The 19,135-nt window shown below is 59.2% G+C and overlaps 1 protein-coding gene across 5 annotated transcripts in view; it reads left to right on the top strand.

Annotated features, from left to right (window-relative positions):
* Positions 1 to 19,135, top strand: part of MYO18B (myosin XVIIIB) — a 68,026-nt gene that overhangs the window by 24,151 nt on the left and 24,740 nt on the right. For 4 of the 5 annotated variants that reach the window (XM_077307686.1, XM_077307683.1, XM_077307684.1 and 1 more), the window contains 19 exons: positions 1,208 to 1,400; positions 2,149 to 2,229; positions 2,935 to 3,082; positions 4,248 to 4,407; positions 5,738 to 5,921; positions 6,184 to 6,382; positions 6,795 to 6,904; positions 7,291 to 7,356; positions 7,555 to 7,683; positions 8,661 to 8,804; positions 9,440 to 9,529; positions 10,442 to 10,561; positions 11,795 to 11,903; positions 13,837 to 13,961; positions 14,812 to 14,966; positions 15,719 to 15,842; positions 16,057 to 16,251; positions 16,442 to 16,552; positions 18,217 to 18,321. In XM_077307686.1, coding sequence (XP_077163801.1) covers positions 1,208 to 1,400; positions 2,149 to 2,229; positions 2,935 to 3,082; positions 4,248 to 4,407; positions 5,738 to 5,921; positions 6,184 to 6,382; positions 6,795 to 6,904; positions 7,291 to 7,356; positions 7,555 to 7,683; positions 8,661 to 8,804; positions 9,440 to 9,529; positions 10,442 to 10,561; positions 11,795 to 11,903; positions 13,837 to 13,961; positions 14,812 to 14,966; positions 15,719 to 15,842; positions 16,057 to 16,251; positions 16,442 to 16,552; positions 18,217 to 18,321 — 2,548 coding nt within the window. The remainder of the gene's footprint in view (positions 1 to 1,207; positions 1,401 to 2,148; positions 2,230 to 2,934; positions 3,083 to 4,247; positions 4,408 to 5,737; positions 5,922 to 6,183; positions 6,383 to 6,794; positions 6,905 to 7,290; positions 7,357 to 7,554; positions 7,684 to 8,660; positions 8,805 to 9,439; positions 9,530 to 10,441; positions 10,562 to 11,794; positions 11,904 to 13,836; positions 13,962 to 14,811; positions 14,967 to 15,718; positions 15,843 to 16,056; positions 16,252 to 16,441; positions 16,553 to 18,216; positions 18,322 to 19,135) is intronic. The other variant, XM_077307685.1, reaches the window with a different exon arrangement.

Here is a 19,135-nt window from a genome sequence, read left to right as displayed (position 1 = left end):
TAACATTTCTGTAAATCTATATATTTTCATGTGTCCTTGGAGTAGCTGCTGCTGTTACTGCTGCAGGGCCTGCTTGTGTAATGCTGTGTGCAGCCAGGAGTGTTTTCCGTCCCCTCTGACCGGAGGGCCTCAGGGGTGGGGGAGTTTGTGGGCCCAAAAGGGGCTTAACTCAGGAGCGCATCCCTGCTTGTGCTTTCTCTCTCCTGCCCTCTCTTTCTCTTCGGTGTTTCAGCAACCCTCCCTCCCTCCCTCCGGAGGCCTCAGGGCTCCTGCTCATTCTCACAACAGCCCTTTGAGGGACTATGTGGGAGCACTGCTGCGTCATGCCTGAGTCTTCAGACAGTGGTGCAGAGAGGGGGTGTTGCTAGGAGTGTGGCCAGCGTATTCATTTAGGCAGATGTGCTTGCTGCCACCTCTCCAGACCTGCTCCGTGGCAATTCACGCTCCCTTCTGACCCTGAAGCGGAAGCTCCTCCATTTTGTCTCTCTTTGTCCCCCCCGCCCCCCCCCCGTGATGCATTCGTCCCTTGAGGCTCAGAAGGAAGGGGCCATCCTCGCAAGACATCTGGGGCCCGGATGGGCAGTGGGCTGGCCTTGCCCGCTAGTTCCACATCCAGTTCTGGCTTTACCCGCTGTCGGCTTGCCTTTGAGGAGGCAAGGTGTCGTTCAAAGCCTCCCAAAGCAGTTAACATTCTCTGCATGCCTGTGGAGGCTCTTGTTTGCGGGGGGACGGCCGCCTGCAGGAGGGTCTCTGCAGATTGGCCCCTCTCTCTCGCCTGGTTGCAGGGGCCGCCCAGGCTGCTCCCTGCAGAGCCCTTTTGCTCAGAGAAGCTCTCGGTTGCCTTCTGAGTTGCTGGAAACACACGGGGGGGGGGAGCAGGGAGGGATTTTGAGGTGTTTACGGATTAATAATGGGTGTGACTTTGCAGGAGGGGTGGGAGGGTGACCAGCATGGGGTGGGTGCTTCAGGGGTGGGGGAGCCCAAGGAGCAGCCCCGTGTGGGGCTGGGCAGCATTTCCTTCCTGGAAAGACCTTGTCGAGCAGGTGGCATTCTTGGCCCACCAGTGGTGGACACAGTGGGCCTGGCGGCCCTCCGTGACATGGGGCAGAAGCCCCCCCCCCCCCGTGCTGCTTTCCTGGGCCGGCTCTACCCCACCCCCACGCGGTTCCCACCTGTGGTCCCCATAGGTCTGCCTGTCCCCCCTCAGGTCCTTCTCCTCCAACCACCTCTCCATGGCCTCCATCTTGGTGGTGGACACCCCCGGCTTCTGCAACCCACGCCACCAGCGGAAGGAGAGGGCCGCCACGTTTGAGGAGCTCTGCCACAACTACACCCAGGACCGCCTGCAGCTGCTCTTCTACGAGAGGACCTTCGTGTCCACCCTGGAGAGGTATCGGCAGGTGAGCCTTGCATCACAGACCTCTGGCCAAAGAAAGGCAGCGGGGGGGGGGAGCGGGGGGGGAGCGAGGGAATGTTTCTTCCCTGTGTCTTGCCTTAGCACCATTAAAATGCACATTCACTGGGACCAAAGACAAGACAGAGGAGCATTCAGGGAGCACCAGTCTGTGTTTGTTGTGAAGGAAACAGCCCACAAATAAGTATGCGAAAACAGAGCAGAAGCTTCAGAGGAGCCCAGAGTCCAGGAGCCATGGCTGGAAAGGCCCTATCCCCAGGCCCTCAAAGGGGGGAGTGGGTGCAGGTGAGCAGACCACCCTTCCCTCCACTGGTCCCAGACTGGCCAGAGCCCTGGGGAGGAATGGGTTAGTTTGGCAACTGCAGAGCCTTCTACTTGGACTCAAACTCGCCAAGCCAAGGGTAACCCCTTTCCACAAGCAGCCTGGCCAAAGTCCTCCTCTGCTGGCCATAAAGGCTGTCTGTTCTTTCTGAAGCATGCTGGGCATTCCCACAGCCCCAGTGCCCGTCTCCATGGCTGACAGGCTGCCTGGGGCGGAGAGGAGCCTGGCTCTAGAGGAGACGGCAGTTCAAAGATGCTCCAGAGGGAAACTTTGATCAGGAACCTTCAAAACATCAGCAAGCGACAGAGGAGGTGCAGGAGGGGGTTCTTTCATTGTTTTTAAAAAGAAGAAACATCTTCTTTTGTTCTTTCACTCAAATATAACCTCAAAGTTTCTCATTAATATTTTCTAGGAAAATATCGAGATGGCTTTTGATCTGCCTGATATTTCTCCTGCCAGTATGGTGGCTGTTATGGATCAAAACTCATCCAAGGTAAAAAAATAAAAATTGAGGGGGATGTTGAGGGTGGGAATAGAGTGAGGGGCTCCCTTTCGCCATGGCTGTAACCTCTCTGAGTGGCAAGAAGGACACCTGTGAGCCCCCTGCCCCTAGGGGAGGGCCCTTGTGCCTTGCATGGGCGATGGCCGTCTTGTATCCATTCCAAGTCCAACTTGTGACCAGAGCATCCCCCCCCCCCCCCGTCTCAAAGAGGGATTGTTTGAATGGAGCCTCTCCCTGGGTGCTGTCCCTTGGTTCTGGGCTGGGGAGGTGGTGGGGGACGTTCTGCCTTCCAGAAGATGGAGGTAGGCTCATGGGCGGCTCACCCACAGAGACTGAAGGATTCCACCGGATTTCCTGAAGGTCCTGTGGAGGGGCATCTGGGATCCGAGAGGAGAGTTCTGTTGCAGTTGGGGTGGGAGCCTGGACAGGGATGCTTCTGGGGCTGCTGCAGAGGGTTGCCCTCAAATATGGAGCCGGGGGGGGGGTACCTTAAACAAAGGCGGACTCTGGGGCCTTGTGCTCCCCCAGCTGTTCCATCCCCAAATCTCCTGGGGTGTCTCTGCCTGCCCCCAGGGAGACCTGCCATCTCCGCGGGCGGGTGGGATCTGGGCTCCTCCTGGGCAGGGCGGTTGCAGGGACAGCTCTTGGAATGCCCTGTGCCTCCTGTGCCGTGGGGCCTCTCCCCTCCCCACACAGGTTCATGTCTCATCCGGGGGCCAGGCGGAAGAGCCCAAGGGCCTGCTCTGGATTCTGGACGAGGAGGCCTTGATCCACGGCTCAAGTGACAGTGCTGCACTCGATCGCCTCTGCTCTCACTTTATGAAGGAAGGGACACACAAGGAAGGTAAATGGGGGGGGGGAGTTGGGGGAAACTGTGGCATTGCCTTTTGAGCTTTAAAGGAGAAGATGGTTTTCTGTTTCCGGATGCCAAACCCGGGGCGTGTCCTGCCAGCTGAGGCTCTCTTGGCTTCCTCAAAACATCTTCCAAACTGGAGCCAGAAGCATCAGTTCCTCGGAGATGGGGACCCGGGGCCAGTCACACCCAGATTAGAGCTCTGTCATTCTATGGAGGGAGGGGCTGCCTGTGAAAACTGGCTGGGAAGGCCACCGACACGGGGCAGCCAGGTGCCTGTCGGGGGTGGGATGTATGGGTCCCATGCCCCTGTGCTGAAAGATGTGTCCTGGCAGCCCCTCTGTTTCCTGGTGCCATTTGAAGGGCTGGCTCTTACCTTTAGGGCCCTACCTGCAGCACTGTCTGGCTCCCTCCTCTCTGTGCCTTCAGCGGGGAGCAGCCCTAGAGACGGGGCCTGTTACTGGTGGCGTTTGGGGTCTAGCCCCCTCCCCCACTGTGGCTCTCCTGGCTGCTGCCGGAAGCATTTCTTCTGACCTCAGCTGGCTTTTTGCCCTGCTTCAAACTTGGGGACAGTTTTATGAATCTGGTTTTATTCTTGTTTGGTGGGGCTTTTATGGTCCTAGTTTGTCTTTATGGCTTATTTCATTAGGGATAATTTCACCTTGTTGCTTTTATGATTTTATTATAGCGTTTTTACTCTGGAGAGGCAGCAGGTGCATTTTAAAAATACTTTGGGGGTGTGTCTGCCTTTCTGGCGGCTGCAGTTTCTATGCAAGGATGGAAATAAGAGGGTGGACTTGGTAAGACTGGTTCTGCCCAAGACTGTTGGCTTGCCCATACCTTAATTAATTAATACATTATTAAGTGCCTCCATGCATAACATTGAAGTGTGGCCTCCCCTTAGCACGGGTGTTCCAGAGAACAAAATGTGGCCGATTTTGGGTGTTCTGCTTTCCTGCTGTCCTTAGGAGTGTTGGGAAAGGGAGGGGGGGCTGCCTCCCCATGCTGCAGGAGGAGGAGATGGCAAGCAAGCCCAGAACGGCTGGGGGGAGGCCCCTGAGGCCTGCAGGGCCCGTGGGGCCGTCTCCCCTGATGGAAGCAGGGCGCCCTGACTTGCCCGCCATCTGCTCATGCGGCCGCCGCTTCCCCCTCCCAGGGCAGGGATTCCTTCGCAAGTGTGAGCAGCCGCTGCAGTTTGAGGTCGCCCACCAGCTAGGCCAGGACCCCGTCCGCTACGATGCCGCCGGCTGGGTGGCCAAGGCCAAGTGGAACCTCTCGGCAGAGAACGCCATCCAGGTGCTGCAGCAGTCCAGGATGTAAGTGTTGCCGGGGCAGAGACTTCTGGGTCGAGAGAGGCCCAGCTGAGCATTGTCCTGTTAAGGGCTGGAAAGGGCCAGAAAGCACAGGAAGCAGCGAGTGGAAATGCAGGGAGGGGAGTGGTGGGGCATCTGTATTGGGACCGGTGCTTTTCAACTGGCTTGTATATGACCTGAAGCTAGGGGTGGCACCCAAGTAGTGGCGGGGGGCCCTTGCGCCTGGCATGACACGGAAGGGCACTTCTCCACAGCCATGGCTCTCCTGCTGCACTGTGTGCGCCGCTGCCGTCTTCCCTCATGCCTGCTTGCACCCTGTGTGCCTCTTGGTCTGGGGCACGAAGGGCAGCCTGGAGAGGACCCTCCGGAGTTGGGCAGTGAGGCCATTCTTGTGTCTGGCCCTGCTTGGCTGGCTGCTTTCCCTGCTGTGCCCGCGGGCTCCTCCTCCTCCTCCTGCTCCTCCTGCTCCTGCTCCTTCCTGTGCAGCTTTGTCAATGAGCATTGTTATGCAGGAGGAACAGCATCCCTTCCTTCGTGAACAAAGAGCTTTAATTGGAATGGGAACTTGTAAAAGTGTCTCCCTGGGGCGGCAGAGCAAAGTTAATGGGGGGCAGAGCTCTTGCTGAAGGCGGGAGAGCCGGCTGCGACCCCCTCCCTCCCTCCCTCCCGCTTGTTTTCCATTAACACGCAGAAGAAGACAATGATCCAGAGGAAGACCATTTTGAGGGCCAGCCGGCCAGCCAGGACTCAGCCGGGGCTGCAGAGGGGAGATGAGACATTCCAGGGCTGCTTAAAAATTGAAGCACCTTGGGAGGCATTGCCAGGCCAGCTGACTTTGCCGCCCTTCAGCCCCGGATGGACGTGTGGATGGGGGCCCCTTGACAAAGAGGCGCTGGCTGGTTCCCTGAGCCACCGAGCAAATGGCATCCCCAGGAGGGCCATTCCAGACCCCTCCGCCCACACGGTGCCTGTGTTCCCCACCCCAGAGCAGAAGGGCCTGGAGGCTACCCCCACCTCTGACATGCAGCCCCACGGGAAAGTGGCTCATACCTTCATGGCTCGCGTGACCAAGATTGATTTGACCCTCCAGGGTCTCCCTCCCCCAGCTCCCCTCTGTGGGCATCTTTTGGAAGGAGGGGACCGTCAGGACCCCTTGCTGTCAGCTGGGGGGGGTGAGAATGGGCCACCCTTTGGAATATGCCGGCGGCCCCTCCCGGCACTCTGCCAGGGCCCTGAGTGAGCATGCCCCTCTTCCCCGAGAGCAAGTGGCCTTCTCATTGGGGTCGAGAGGCATTGACTGTCCCGCCTCCCTCCCTCCCTCCCTCCCTCCCAGAGATGCTCTGAAGAAGCTGTTCTTGCCGCGGTCCAGGATGCCCCTGGTGTGCCGGTCGGTGGCGGGTTGGGACGGAAGCTCCCAGCCAACGCTGCAGCGGGTGGGCAGTGTGAGGAAGACCTTCTCTAGCAGCTTTGCAGCCGTGAAGAAGAAGTCCGTGTGCGCCCAGATCAGACTTCAGGTGGTGAGTGGAGGGGCCAGGACGGGCCCCGCTCTGCCCCACTGCTCACCCGCTGGCATTCTTTCCTGGGGGCTCTTGTGGTGGCGAGGGGCGGGGTGGAGGGGCTCCTGCTTTGCTCCCGTTGTGGGCTGCAAAGCGACTCCTGTCAAAGGCTGAGGCCGGGGCGGGTGAGCGGCAGCGGGGTCTGGCGGACTCTGAGAGTTCAGGAGGGGAAGATGACGGAAGAAACGCAGTTCTCCTCTTGCTTTCCCCGTTGTGGCTGCAGGATGCTCTTGCTAACCTCGTGAAGCGATCCCAGATCCACTTTGTCCATTGCCTCCTGCCAAGATCGGACGTGGGGGGGATCAGGGAGAAGGCCCTGCAGCCCTCCGGGATGCCAGAGGAGGCCGGCTGGGATTTCCCCGCCCTGCGAGTCCAGCTTGCCGGGGGACAGATCCTGGACGCCTTGAGGCTCCACAGAGCAGGTGAGCTGGGCTTGCAAGTGGGGACGTTCCATTGTTTTCTAATTAAGGGGGGGAGCCTAGTGGTGGTCCCCGCCCTCTCCAGTGGCTTTCGCCCGCCCTGCCCACAGGGTGCTGGGTGCTGTTCGGAGCTCCATAGTTCTTGCCCAGCAGGGTCACAATATCTGTTAGGAAGCTGCAGGGGGGACTGGAGAGTTGAGGGACATCAAGGGATGGGCGCTGCACTTTGGTCCCATGATGGGAAGACGGGAGTCACGGGAAAGGACGAGGGTGCTAGGAGAAGTGGCAAGCAGCAGGAAGAGCGGAAGAGCCGCCACGTGGGTGTGCCAGTCTGCAGGGATGGTGGCCCTGTGGTGGGTGGTCCTTGATGCCCTCGGGAGGGGCCAGCCCAGGACCATGGCTTTGCCTCTTGCAGGGTATGCAGATCGCATGGCGCGGACTCAGTTCCGCCGCCGCTTCCAGATCCTCGCTCAGCCAGTGATGAAGAAATACACCTCTGCCTACGAGACGACCGACGAAGAGAAGGTGGGCGGGGCTTTCCCAGGGGCAGCCCTTTGGGGGGGGGGAGGAGCAGTGCTCAGGCCGGCCCTTTTCCTGGGAACTGGCTGCACCCGCAGCCACGGGCAGTGCTGGAATCTGGTGGGGGGGGGGAGGGCTCAGCACTGCCCCCTCCCCATTTTCACAATTCTCTTTGGGCTACGGAGCTCCCAGGCCTGGGGTAGGCAGCTCTTTTGTGCTCAGTCTTGCCCTCTGACCCCTAACCGGAGGCAAAAGAGCTTTCTGGAGCGGAAAGGTGTGGAGAAAGTGGGGAGGGTCGGCAGCTGGGGGGCCCCTGAAAGGTGGGCCCTTCAGTGTCGCTGTAGAAGCCTGTGGAGATGCTGACTCGTCATTTCTGCCTTCCCCTTTTGCAGGCTCTGGAGGAGCTCTTCCGGGCCCTCGATCTGGAGAAGAAAAGCTTTGCTGTGGGCCACACGCAGGTAGCTGGCCACGGGGGAAGCAGCGGGTGTCCGTGAGCTGGCCGCTTTAGCCCCTGCGTGGCCCGTGTCACGCAGAAGGGTCGGCTCTGGGATGGAGACTGCCTGGGGATTTGGGGGTGGACTGACCTTCCCACGGAAAAGGCCCTTTCTCCAGTTTTCTGTCTCCTGGAGTGACCCTCCCTCCGGTGGTCCCGGCAGGTGTTCCTGAAGGCCGGGCTGCTCTCCCGGCTTGAGAAGCAGCGTGAGAAGCTGGTGTCTCCCAGCCTGACTCTCCTCCAGGCTGCCTGCAAGGGATTCCTCTGCCGGCAGCACTTCAGGAAGCTGAAGGTAACTGGGGACTTTGCCTGCTGCCCCTTGCTGGCCCAGCACGGCAGCAGAGAGGCCATGGGCCAGGAGAGCCCCGGTCCAGCTGAGGCACGCCCTCCCTCCCTCCCTCCCAAGGGGCAGTACGGAGGCAGCCAGAGAGGCCTGCCGGTCAGTGCTGTTGTAATGGTGGCTGCAGAAAGGAAAGGGCTACAAATATTCACGGTCAGACTTTTTAAATTAGCAACACGACGACATCATCAGGATGTTGCTCCTGCCTCCAGGGGCTTTGTAGACTTCCAGAGTCCTCCATTTTCAAATGCCGGCTGTAGTTGGGCACACCAAGCCCTCCCCCCCCCCCCCCCGGAGCTGGAGTCCTGGGTCGCTGGAGCATCCCCCACCCCGTAGGGCTTCTGCATGCAGGCTGGTGGCCCAGAAGGGAGGGCCGGTTTTCCATCCCAGGATTGGCCACATGAAGCTTCCGTGAGACCCTTGGTGGGTTTCTTGACGGCCCTGGAAGGGTTCCCTGAATGGGTGGGAGTCAATTCGTTTTTAATATATATATTCAACTCTGTTAAACATTTATTGGGTGATATGACCACGTAGGGTCATGTTGACCTGCCCCTCCTCTCAAAATGGCCAATGATGGGCCTGGAGGGGGTGGGGTGGAGTGGGGAGGGCCCCCGGGTGGACATGTCCACAGTTCTGCTGCCCAGCTGTTTTCGGCATGATTGCGCTACTTCTGGTGTCCTGCGAAGCCTGAAGAGTGTTTCGGGGGTTTCTCAAGGGTAGAAAAGTTGGGAAAGGCTGGACTAGACTCTGCCTCCCTGGGTGCTGGCCAGCATGCAGTCCAGCACTTTGTCCCCAGGCCAGCATCGGGCCGAGTACCCAAGACTGACCCCTGGGTGGGTGCCCGCTGCCTCTGGCCTCCTCCTCCATGGAGCTGCTGAGCAGAGAGTCCTTTTCCTGGGGAAGCCACAGCCCTCCTGCCCCCCTCCCAGATCCAGCGTCTGGCCATTCGCTGCATCCAGAAGAACATGGCTGTCTTCCAAGCGGTCAAGTCCTGGCCCTGGTGGGAGCTCCTGTGCCGTGTGCGACCCCTGCTGAGTGCCAGCCTTGAGGAAGACCAGCTCAGAGCCAAGGAGGTAGGGACGGGCAGCCGGGACGTGGGGGGGGAGGGTAGGCAGGGAGCGGAGTGATGCAGCCACAAAGGAAGAGGCGAGCGCGGGGGCCCTTCTGCTCGGCACCCGGTCCATTTGTCAGATTGTAGGTGTGCAGAAATGGACCGTCCTCTCACCCTTTATGTCCAAGAGATGGAGCCCCTGTTGGCACCATGCAACGCGCAAGAAGCCAGGCGACAGAAAGAGCGGAGGCCCAAAATGAGCGGAGGAAGGATGCTTTTGGAAGCGGGGGAGGGGGGGTTCAAGTCTATCTGCAGAAGGCTTTTGGGAGGTCTTGTGTAACCCCCAGTCTAGGTAGAAAGGGGCGATGGGACAATTTCGGGTCCCCCAACAGACTAAGTCCCAGTTTGTTCACAGAGTGTGTGTGTGTGTGTGTGTGGGGGGGTGTCCTTGTGGCTTGCCTTCCATCCCCAAGCAAGGAGCTTTGTGGTGCTTGCCGTCAGAGACTGTGGCAGCAGGGGTGGGGTGCCGGCAGGGCATAGCCAGGAGGATGCGGTCTTGAGCCCAGGACCCCTGCCCTGCGGAGGGGGGCGGGGAGCTCCAGGGCTTTGGGGCCTCAGAGAAGGCAGGCTTCCTTGCTGTCCCATCTCTGCTCCCAGGAAGAGCTTGCTGTGCTCAGGAAGAAAGTGCAGGCCTTGAATGTGGCACGCCAGGAGTCCCGGCAGAGTGCAGAAGTGCTGGAGACAAAGGTAGGAGGGCTGTCCGGGTGCTACGGGGATGGAGGAGGCAAGGGTGGTTCAGGCTGGGTTCCGTGGGGTGGGACAGGCTGCAGCGGACTCCCGTGGGTGTTTTTGCACGGTCACTGGTGCCTGAGGAGGCCGGCCGTTAAGGTCAGCAAGCACTGAATGGGCAGAAGTGAGCTTGCCCGGGGAGAGGGAAGAAAAGGTCTCGGTGGGTGGGGGGGGGCTGACCTGCGTGCCTTCCTGTCCCCCGCAAAGGAGGCAGAAGCACTGAATCCTAGAGCCCTAGAGTGGGAAGGGGCCATGCAGGTTGTCTAGTCCAAGGCAGGATCCGGCCCTGGTCTTCAAAGCACCTGGAGGTGCTCAAGGCCCCCGGGGCCCAGCTGGCCTGACTCGGTCCGGTTGGGCCTCCTTGGTGTGAACTGGTCCAAGCAGCAGCAGGTGGGTGGGTGAGCAAGGACCATCTAGCTGCCCCTGAGCTCCCCTTCCGAGCTGCCCACCCCTGGGCTTGGGCGAGACTGGCTGGTCCCCAGAAGTCCTCGGGTCAGAAGCCCTCGGTCACCCTGCCCTGGGGCCCGCCATGGCTCAGCAGGAGGGTCATGTGGGAAGGATGGATGGATGCGACACGCCGGCTGTGGGCTGGCTGAAAGGACGTGTCACCTGCAGGGACCAGGTGGAGCAGAGCCTCTTTCCAGGCCACCTGAGGGGGGGGGAGGACGGCGACTCCCTTGGGGTCCCTTCCCATCACCCAGTCCAACCGAAGCCTCAGTGCTAGGGGGTCACAGGGCTGCTTGAGGGTGCCCTGCTAGAGTCCAGCCCCGAGACCTCCCTGTCGGCAGGGTTTTTGGGGTACCTTGAGCTCCTCCATCCCTCATCGGGGTGCTCAGCTGGCTGCCAAACCCCCTCCCCGTCTTCCTCCAGATTGTGGATCTGACCACAGAGCTCTCCGACGAACGCTTGAAAGGGGACGTCTCCTGCCAGGTGCTGGAAGCAGAGCGGGCGGAGAGGCTGCGAGGGGCACGAGAGCTCAAGGAGCTGCAGGTGAGGGGTGGGGTGGGGGTGGGGGTGAGGGGGTCAGGCCTGGACGCATTCCCACCCGTAGATGAAGCCCCCGCCCCCGCTCCCGGAAGGGGAGGCCTGCCAGGGGCAGCTTCAGGGGAAGGAGCGATGTGTCGCCTCCCCGCTCTACTTCCTGCACGCACGCACGCACGCAGGGCGCCTTTGGCATCAGGCCGCTGTTCTGTTTGTGCTGCTGCTTTCCTCTTGCCGCATGGCTGCCCTCCGCCCTCCGAGTGCCTGTCGAGGGAACCTGGAATGACAGGAATACAAATTCACTCTGAAACGGAAGCTCCAGAAGTCAGAACCTGCCGTGCCAACCCCACTCCCCTTGAACTCCCCCTCTCCGTTCTCAGCCCCCCAGGGGTCCAGGAGAAGGGGGCCGAAGGCCCACCCAAGAGAGGCGGAGGGGGCACGGGGGGACTTCCCCAACCGGTTCCTCTCTTCTCAGTCTGCGGAGGGCCATGGCGGTGGAGCGGGGGGGGGGATTTCTTGCAGCCCCAGAGAGGGTAGTCTGTGTGTTGGAGGGGGGCGATTTTGGCCAGAGAGAGGTGTGGGGGCAGGGAGGGCCGTGAAGAGCTCCATTTTGGCTAGGGAAGTGGTTGCACAGATGAACATAAGAGAGTCCATGTTGGGTCAGGCCAACGGCCCCTCCAGCCCAACACTCTGTGCCACACCGTAGCCAAAACCCAAGGGCCCTCAGGAGGCCCAGAAGCCTCCCCCCCCCCCAAGCATCCTGGACCCCGGCAGAGAGATCGAACTGGTGGGCTTCTGCCTTCTGGGGCTGTAAAGTGTTCCTGAGCTCTGCTCCAAGCCAGCTGGGCCTCTCTCGGCACCCATTTTGGGATGGCCTTGACCCCCATGTTGGTCCTCAGGCATGCCACCCATGCACAGCGTGAATGATGGACAGTTATTGATACCCGCCAGCAGGCATGCCTTGGCAGCCCTGTCAGGCTACCTGTGCCTTGGAGGGGAAACGTGTGCCATTTTGCTGCAGCACAGAGATGCTGAAGGGTCAGTCAAGGTCAGCATTGCTTACTCTGACTGGCAGGGTCTCAGGCCAAGGTCCTTCGCTTCTCCTGTAGCCTGGGCCTTTGCAACCTCGACCCCCACCCCCGCCCCAGGCAGAGGCCCCTCCTAGACTGTGTGCCTTGGAGAGGTCAGTGAATCGGCTGCTGCATTGAGGGTGAAAGAGCCCCCGTGCCATTTCTGTTTCAGAGCAAATATGACCAGCTGCAGAAGAAACTGGAGTCTGCCGAAAAGCGGCTGGAGGAAACGCAGCAGGAACTGCAGACCCGTGACCTCGAAGCCCGGAACTGTGGGAAGGGTATGCAGCCATTCTCTTGCTGGTGGTGGCCTTTGCAGGCAGGGTCCTCTGCCCCCCAAGCTTGTAGGCTTTCTCAGTTGCTGCTGTGGCTCCCGACACTGCACCACAGCTGCATGGCTTCCACATGGCAGATCTCCCTGCAGCTTCCTTGCTCCAGTCAATTGTTATAATATTGTTATAAACTTATAACAATCTGTGCATCAGGCTCTCTGCGTTCCCAGCTTTCATTTAAAAGAAAAAGATTCTAGCCCCTTTGTTGAGGAGCTATACCTTTCCTCTTATATCTTCGCAACAAAAGGGGAAGTGGCTTCTTTTTAAATATAACCTGGAAATTTAGGGGACCTGATGCACAGAATAGTTACATTAAAGCACTAGAATTATGTTCAATTGCTGATTTTTTACAAACATCCTGGACGAGGCAGGGGAAATGGCTGCCCTGTGGAAAAGCAACAGCCGTCTTTCCCAGGACTTCCCAGTTCAGCAATTGGGGGGGGGGGAGATGAGGGGAAAGCCAGGTAAACCCATGAACAGGCACAAATGTAACAGTTCTGTGGGGAAGCAGGAAAAAAAGCCATGATTGCCACAGGCATTGAAGCCAGGGCTAGTAGCGCATGTAGAAGAAATCTTTCCTCTCTGCAGATTGCCACCGTGTGTGTGTGTGTGCATGCACACGTGTGTGTGAGAGAGGAGAGGGAGAGGGAGAGGGAGAGAATCCGCCCTGACTCTGGAGTCTCCTTCCTGGAGAAGGGGGGGGGCTGCCCTCCTGCCAGCCTGTTTCTTCTGCTGTCACTAAAGAGTGCTCCGTCTAAGGACTTCAGGGAGTGCCAACTGTCTCCCCTCGTCATCGTAAGAGGAGAGCAGCACCAACCTGGACAGGAAGGGTGTCAGTTTGTGTAAAGCCTTTGTCGCCCGGGGGGGCTGTGTGCTCCAGATCTGTCAGGAGGACTTTGTGGCAGCGGATTTCCTCCTAGGCAGCAGAGCGGGGCGTAGAACAGCTGAGGTCACGGGGGAGGCAGCAAGAGGAGTCAGACTCCTCTCCTCTCCCAGGGGAAGGGGAAGGTCCTTGGCAGGCAAAGGGCCCGGCAGGCTGACCCTCTGGCTGCAGTGGCTCGGGGACGCTTTACGTGGAAGGGGAGGTCCGCATGTCCAGCCTGGGGCCACTGAAAGCCCCTCCGTCAGTCCTGCAGCTGGCCGGAGGGTTCCGCTCTCTCCGGGGCCTGGTGGAAACTGGGCAGAAAGACTGTGAATGTGTTGATGCACCTGCTTCCCTGCCCAGTCCGCCTTTCCCGGCAGGGGGGGGTCTCCAGGGGGAGCGGATCCCCTCTGCAGTGGGGGACATGCAGTGAAGAGTGCCCCAGCACTGCCGGTGTCTGGCGCAACCAGGCATCCCAGAGAGGGAACCGCTGTGCCGCCTGGGGCGGGGCCGGACACACGGAGCAAGCGACGGAGGCGTTTCCTTGCCGGAGCCTGCTGAGATGGAGCGTCACACAGCAGGGTAGCCCACAGTCCCGGATCCTTCCAGCAAGCACGGTGTGTAAACCGGTTTGTGCCGAGGAAGCCTCTCTTCGGTGCAAAGAGGCCCTCTTGGTGATCCAGGTTTGCATCGTTGGCAGAACGCCAGGAGAGCAAGAGCCCTCCTGCCCCCCGGGGGCCCCCTTTGAGGGGTCAGACCAGGTCATCCCAGCTGGCCTCGCAGGCCCAGATGTGCTACCCTCCCAGCGGCACCCTCTCCTCCCAGACATGGGGGGGGAGTGCAGCTGTGGGTAGGGTTGCCACCCTCCAGGCCAGGCGGCGGGGTGGCTGCTCTGGTCTTCCAAGCCGTCCCGTGTTGCTGCGCATTGAATCTCCTCCGCCGTCCTCTGAAGAGGCTCCAGGGCCCCTGCTGCCCGTGAGTGGGCTGGCAGGCCGTGACTGGTGCCCGTCTTTCTGGCAGAGGGCGAGTGGCAGATGCGCCTGGACTGTGCTCAGACCGAGATAGCGTTTCTGCGGAAGAGGCTCTCCCAGCTGGAGGAGAGGCTGGATTCCGAGCAGAACTCCAAGCGGGAGCTGGAGCAGAAGGTGGGCCCCGGGGGCTGGGCAGGGGCTGCTGGAGGTGGGCCCCCTGGAGACCGAGGCACCAGGAGGCCTCACGGGGGCACTTGGGGGGGGGGCTAGTCAGAAACAGCAGAACCAAGTTCAAGCCCAGGGGTACTCGTGCCCTGAATTAAACATGGCCGGTCTGAAAGGTGGCCCCGGAGTCAGGCTCTGGCTGGCTGCTCAGAGGTTAGCCTTCCCTTTTAATTGGGGCGGCAGCTCTGCCTCAGGACTTCCCCTTTGCTTTTTTTTGGGGGGGGAAAGCCTCCATGCAGGGGATGCGATAGAAACCAGGTCACTCCGGGCAGAAACAGCGGGCTAAATGCACAGGACATTAAAGGGCAATGACGCCTGGGCCGTTCCAGGCTGAGGACAAGCAACCCATTCGATTGGCTGTGAATTACGGGCTTCATTAATTCGGTGTTCTGCTTATTTTAAGTCACTCCTTAATCACTTTTGCTCCTTTGAATCCCCTACTCTGCCAAGGCCTGAGCATGCCGGGCCTTGTGCGAAGCAGCACAAGAAGAGGGGCTCGGAGTGGGCCGCCTGCGAGCGGCCGGGCAAAGTCTGTCATCAGCTCGCCTGTCCTCTGCTGAGTTTGGCTGCCTGGACAGGCCTCCGTGCTCCATCCAGGGACGGGCTAGACACGGGCAATCTGTTCCTGGGGGAGCACGGTGGAACTTCCATGCTCAGAGGCAGTCTGTCTCTGCGTGCTACTTTGGTGCCTGGCTTGGGGACCTCCCAGCCACCTCAGGCCCCGGAGCGCGTGGGCCAGTGTGTGGCCCTTGTGCCCCCCTTGCGTGGTGACTGCTGACCCAGGTGCTCCTCCTTGCAGCTCAGTGAGGCCCAGAAAGCCTACGAGGGGGCCCAGCGGGGCACCCAGCAGCTGAAGAGGAAGTGCAAGCAGCTGACCTGCGACCTGGAGGACACCCGAGTCCTGATGGAGAGCCAGCAGAGCCGCAGCCATGAGCTGGAGAAGAAGCAGAAGAAGTGAGGCGGGGCAGGGCAGGGCAGGGCAGGGTGGGAAGGGGGGCTTTCCCAGAGAGATGTGTTACAAATGTCCAAAAGAAAACCAATATTTGGAAATTAAAGATGGTTTAAGATGGAAAGATCTGATTTGATATGATCATAGAAATTTGGCTTGGGACAATCCTAATATATATTCCAATGTTGGCAGTTTGGTGTAAGTTGAATGTTAGTTTGTCACCAATGACGAATACTTTTCGGTGAACAGACACAAAGGGCCCTTTCCGCACGCATAGGATAATGCACTTTCAGTGTGCTTTGGCAGCTGGGTTTTCCTGTGCGGAACAGGAAAATCTGCTTCTAAAGTGCATGGAAAGTGCATTATCTATTGTATGCAGAATAGGAAGATCTATCTAATGTAGGCAATCGCTAAACCTGGAGAGAATTTCACTTGAATACTTCAGAGACGTTGACCATTGGTCAATACATATCAGAAAGAAGTGGGGGGGGGATAACCCCCCCCCATTATTTCAGGCTTCTTTCAGATGAGAATTTGGTACATGCCCTTTTAGGGATATATGCAGGTTTAAGACCTGAAACGTCCTTTGAATGTCAAAGAAGCTGCTGAATTGTTGCATTCTTGCCCGCTGAATGTGAATAGTGAGCTAAAAGAGGAAATGGGGAAAGGTCTCCCAGGCCAAGTTCTGGGGGTGGTCATTTCTTGGGGTTCCGGAGGGGGGCAATGGATGACCAACGGGATGCTTCCCCTCTGGCAGGTTCGACCTGCAGCTGGCCCAAGCCCTGGGTGAGTCTGCCTTTGAGAGGAGCCTGAGAGAGAAAGTGGCCCTGGAGAACACCAGCCTGCAGTATGAGCTGGCAAAGCTGCAGCAGCGCTTGGAGGTACGGGGGGGGGGGGCAGGGGAGACATCTAGACTTCTTCGGGGGGGGCACAGTTTTGCCGTAGGGCCACTGCAGGGCTGGAGTCCCGGGCCCCTCGCCCGCTCCTTGGAGGGAGCCCATCCAGAAATCAACACAAACAAAAGACCCGTCTTGCCCCCGACGTGATTAGCTGGCCAAACTCTCTGCCCTACCTGCTGTCTCCGCCTCCCCCCAGGAGAAGGAATTCGAAAACACGGCCCTGAGCCAGCGGGTCACAGTGCTGGGCACCCACGTGCAGGAGCTCAGCACCTCCAGCAGCCGGGACCCCGCGCCCACTCTCCAGAAGAAGCTCTGGGACCTGGAGTCGAGTGCCGCTCAGCTGCAGGAGGAGCTGAGTCGCCAGGCACACACCGTGGAGCAGCTGGAGCAGGTGGGGGGGTGGGGGGGTAAGGTAGGGAGGCTCTGTGTGTGTGGGGGGGGGGCTCAGCATCTGGCCTGTTCTCCGTCTCCTCCCATGAAGCTGCACAGCCCACTGCACCAAAGGGCCAGGAGCAGCTGCAGGTGGCACAGAAATGGGGGGGGGGGAGCTAAGAGCCGTGGTCTTCCTTTCTCCCCTCCAGCTGCACCTGAGACTGGAACTGGAGATAGAAAGGATGAAGCAGCTTCACCAGAAGGAGCTGGAAGACAAGGAGGAGGAACTGGAGGATGTTCGGCAGTCCTGCCAGAAACGGGTATGCTGCGGGGGGGGGGGGAGGGGGACCCTGGCTCAGGGGCAGAGCAGGTCCTTTTGGCATCCAAGAGGTCCCTGGTTCAATTCATGGTAGCATCTCCAGTTAACATTTGGAGCAGGTCAGGCGGGGTGTGAAGCACTTTTCTCTGCCCTAGACCTGGGTGTGTGTGTATTATCTGAAGGAGACCTGTCTCTTGGATTCACGATGGAGGAATTTCTTGGAGAAGAGTGACAAGTTGAGTCCCCCAAGGATCTCGCCTGGGGCCCGTGTTGTTCAACATATTTATAAATGATGATTTGGATGAGGGAATAGAGGGATACTTATTAAATTTGCAGATTAATTCAAAAGAAATTCGGAAGTCAGAGCGGTTTCTCAGTGGAACAGGCTTCCTCGGGAGGTGGTGGGCTCTCCATCTTTGGAAATTTTTAAGCAGAAGCTGGAGAGCCATCTGATGGAGAGGCTGATTCTGTGAAGGCAAAGGGGTGGCAGGTTACAGTAGATGAGCAATAAGGATGTGAGTATCCTGCATAGTGCAGGGGGTTGGACTAGATGACCCATGAGGTCCAACTCTATTCTATGATTCTATGATTCTATGAATCAGCAGCACGCAGATTTAAGCTAATGCTTACACACAGAGGAAATAAATAGAGGTGATCAGGTGTGAAAGGGGGATAAAGTTTGTGAGGCAGCAAGATTTTATATGTACCATCCAAGGGGTAGAGGGGTCCAGAACTGGAAACGAGAAGAAGCAGCCAGTCCTGCAAGATGGGTTTGTGCATGAAGAGCCAAAGTATGAGACAAGGATGACCACACTCCTCCTCCTCCTTCTTGTAACCTGATTTGTATCTTGAGGTTAAGATTGGGCATTGTAGCCCGATAACAATGTCTTGATGAGATTAATGGGGCAGTCAAGGAAGTTAAAAAGGTGATGGGCTGGCCAGGTATCCTGATAATCCCAGCATGATGTCACGGCACCTGTTTCAATTTGCAACAAGTACCGGGAATGGCTGGGGAAGGCCTGAGGAAGAGTTTCCCAAGCAAAGGGAGAAGTTGCAAACAGTCCACGTGAATAGATGCTTAATTGCAGAGGGGGGCTTGTCATTCCTGGGATAGGCTTGGATAGGATTTTGGGCCGGGGGTGTTTAGGACTTGCTTGTCATAGGGGGCCACGTTGGCATCAGTCTCTCGAAGCTTTGCCCAAAGCACGGGCGGCATCTGTCCCCCTGCGGTGCGGGAGGTGAGGTTGCCCTGGAGCGCCGTGCAGCAGCCTTGAGGCATTGGGCGGGTTCTGCACTTCCCCGGGGTCTGGATCCCGATTGTTCAAGCGGTGGAGGCAGGGAAGATGCAGGTGGTGAGACAGCAGGTCGGGCCTGCCACCCTGGAGGCACACGGGGAATGCCCAGAGCAGGTGTGGGGCCTGGGATTGGGGTCTGCAGAGCTGCCCCTGGGGCTCTGAAGCTGAGAGGAGGCTGCAGCGGGGGGTTGTCTCTCCTCCATTTCTGCCCTCAGAGGAGCTTTCAGAAGCCTCCAGTGGAATGCAAAATGCTCGTGGGGATTCCCCCGGGGCGGCGCCTGGCAAGCCGTGGTGGTGGCCACGGGGCACTCTGATGCCCACAGCAGTGCTCACTCCTAAGCTGGCCCCCTCTGTGCTTGGCCTGTTGCAGCTTCGCCAGCTGGAGATGCAGTGTGAGCAGGAGTGCGACGAGAAGCAGACGATCCTCCGCGAGAAGCACGACCTGGAAGGACTCATCGCCACGCTTTGCGAGCAGGTAGGGTGAGTGCCCGTCAGCCTCTGGGCTAAGAGTCGCCTGCCGGTCCCGGGGCAGCAAGGGGCAAGGGGCAAGGGGCCCGTCACTCCGGCAGCCGTTGGCAGCGGCTCCCTCCCCCTTGCCAAGCAGGCTGGCTCCTCACCTGGGGCAGCAGGGCCCGTCTGCCTGGGCCTGGGCTGGACTGGACTGCCTCCGGAAGTCTGTGGTGGGAGAGGGAGGGGGTGGCGAAGGCCAGATGCTTTGAGACTCCTATGGGAGAGAAAAGGAGGGCGTCAGAACCGGCTCTGCTGCTGCTGCTGCTGCTGCTTCCGTCCGTCCCTGTAAAAAGAAGCCTTTGCCCATGGAACAGCAGCAAGGAGAAGCTAAGCTGGAGCCCTGCTCCTTGGTGCATTGTTTTCTGCATGCGGGGATGGGCTTGCATAGAGGTGCCGCATTCAGGGCCACCGGATTTCTCTCAGCCTGATGTCCACGGGAAGGAGGTGCTCGCAGGGCCACGGCTGCTGCTTGCTGGCCTTCCCGTTGGCCTCTCTGCCAGGGGATGGCAGGAGCAGGAAGCCAGCCCTGGACTCAGAGGGAGGCCCCTGCGGACCCATGCCTGCTCATGAGGCGGCCCGCCTCCAAGGGCTGTGGTGGCAGGAGCCCAGATTGGTATTTAGGGCACGGATTTAATTTATCCTGGCAGATGTGTCAGGCGCTAAACCCAGCGGAGCATCGCGGCAGCCAGGGGGAGATGGGCTGGCAGGAGTACTGAAGACGAAGGCTTGCCTGCCAAGCAGGACTGGAGTGGGGCTTGGGGATGGCTACCCAAATCCCA

This window comes from Paroedura picta, chromosome 13 (assembly GCF_049243985.1).
Source record: "Paroedura picta isolate Pp20150507F chromosome 13, Ppicta_v3.0, whole genome shotgun sequence".
Taxonomy (NCBI): Eukaryota; Metazoa; Chordata; class Lepidosauria; order Squamata; family Gekkonidae; genus Paroedura; species Paroedura picta.
The sequence above is the reverse complement of the archived record's forward strand: the minus strand, read 5'-3'. Positions and strand labels throughout refer to the sequence as shown.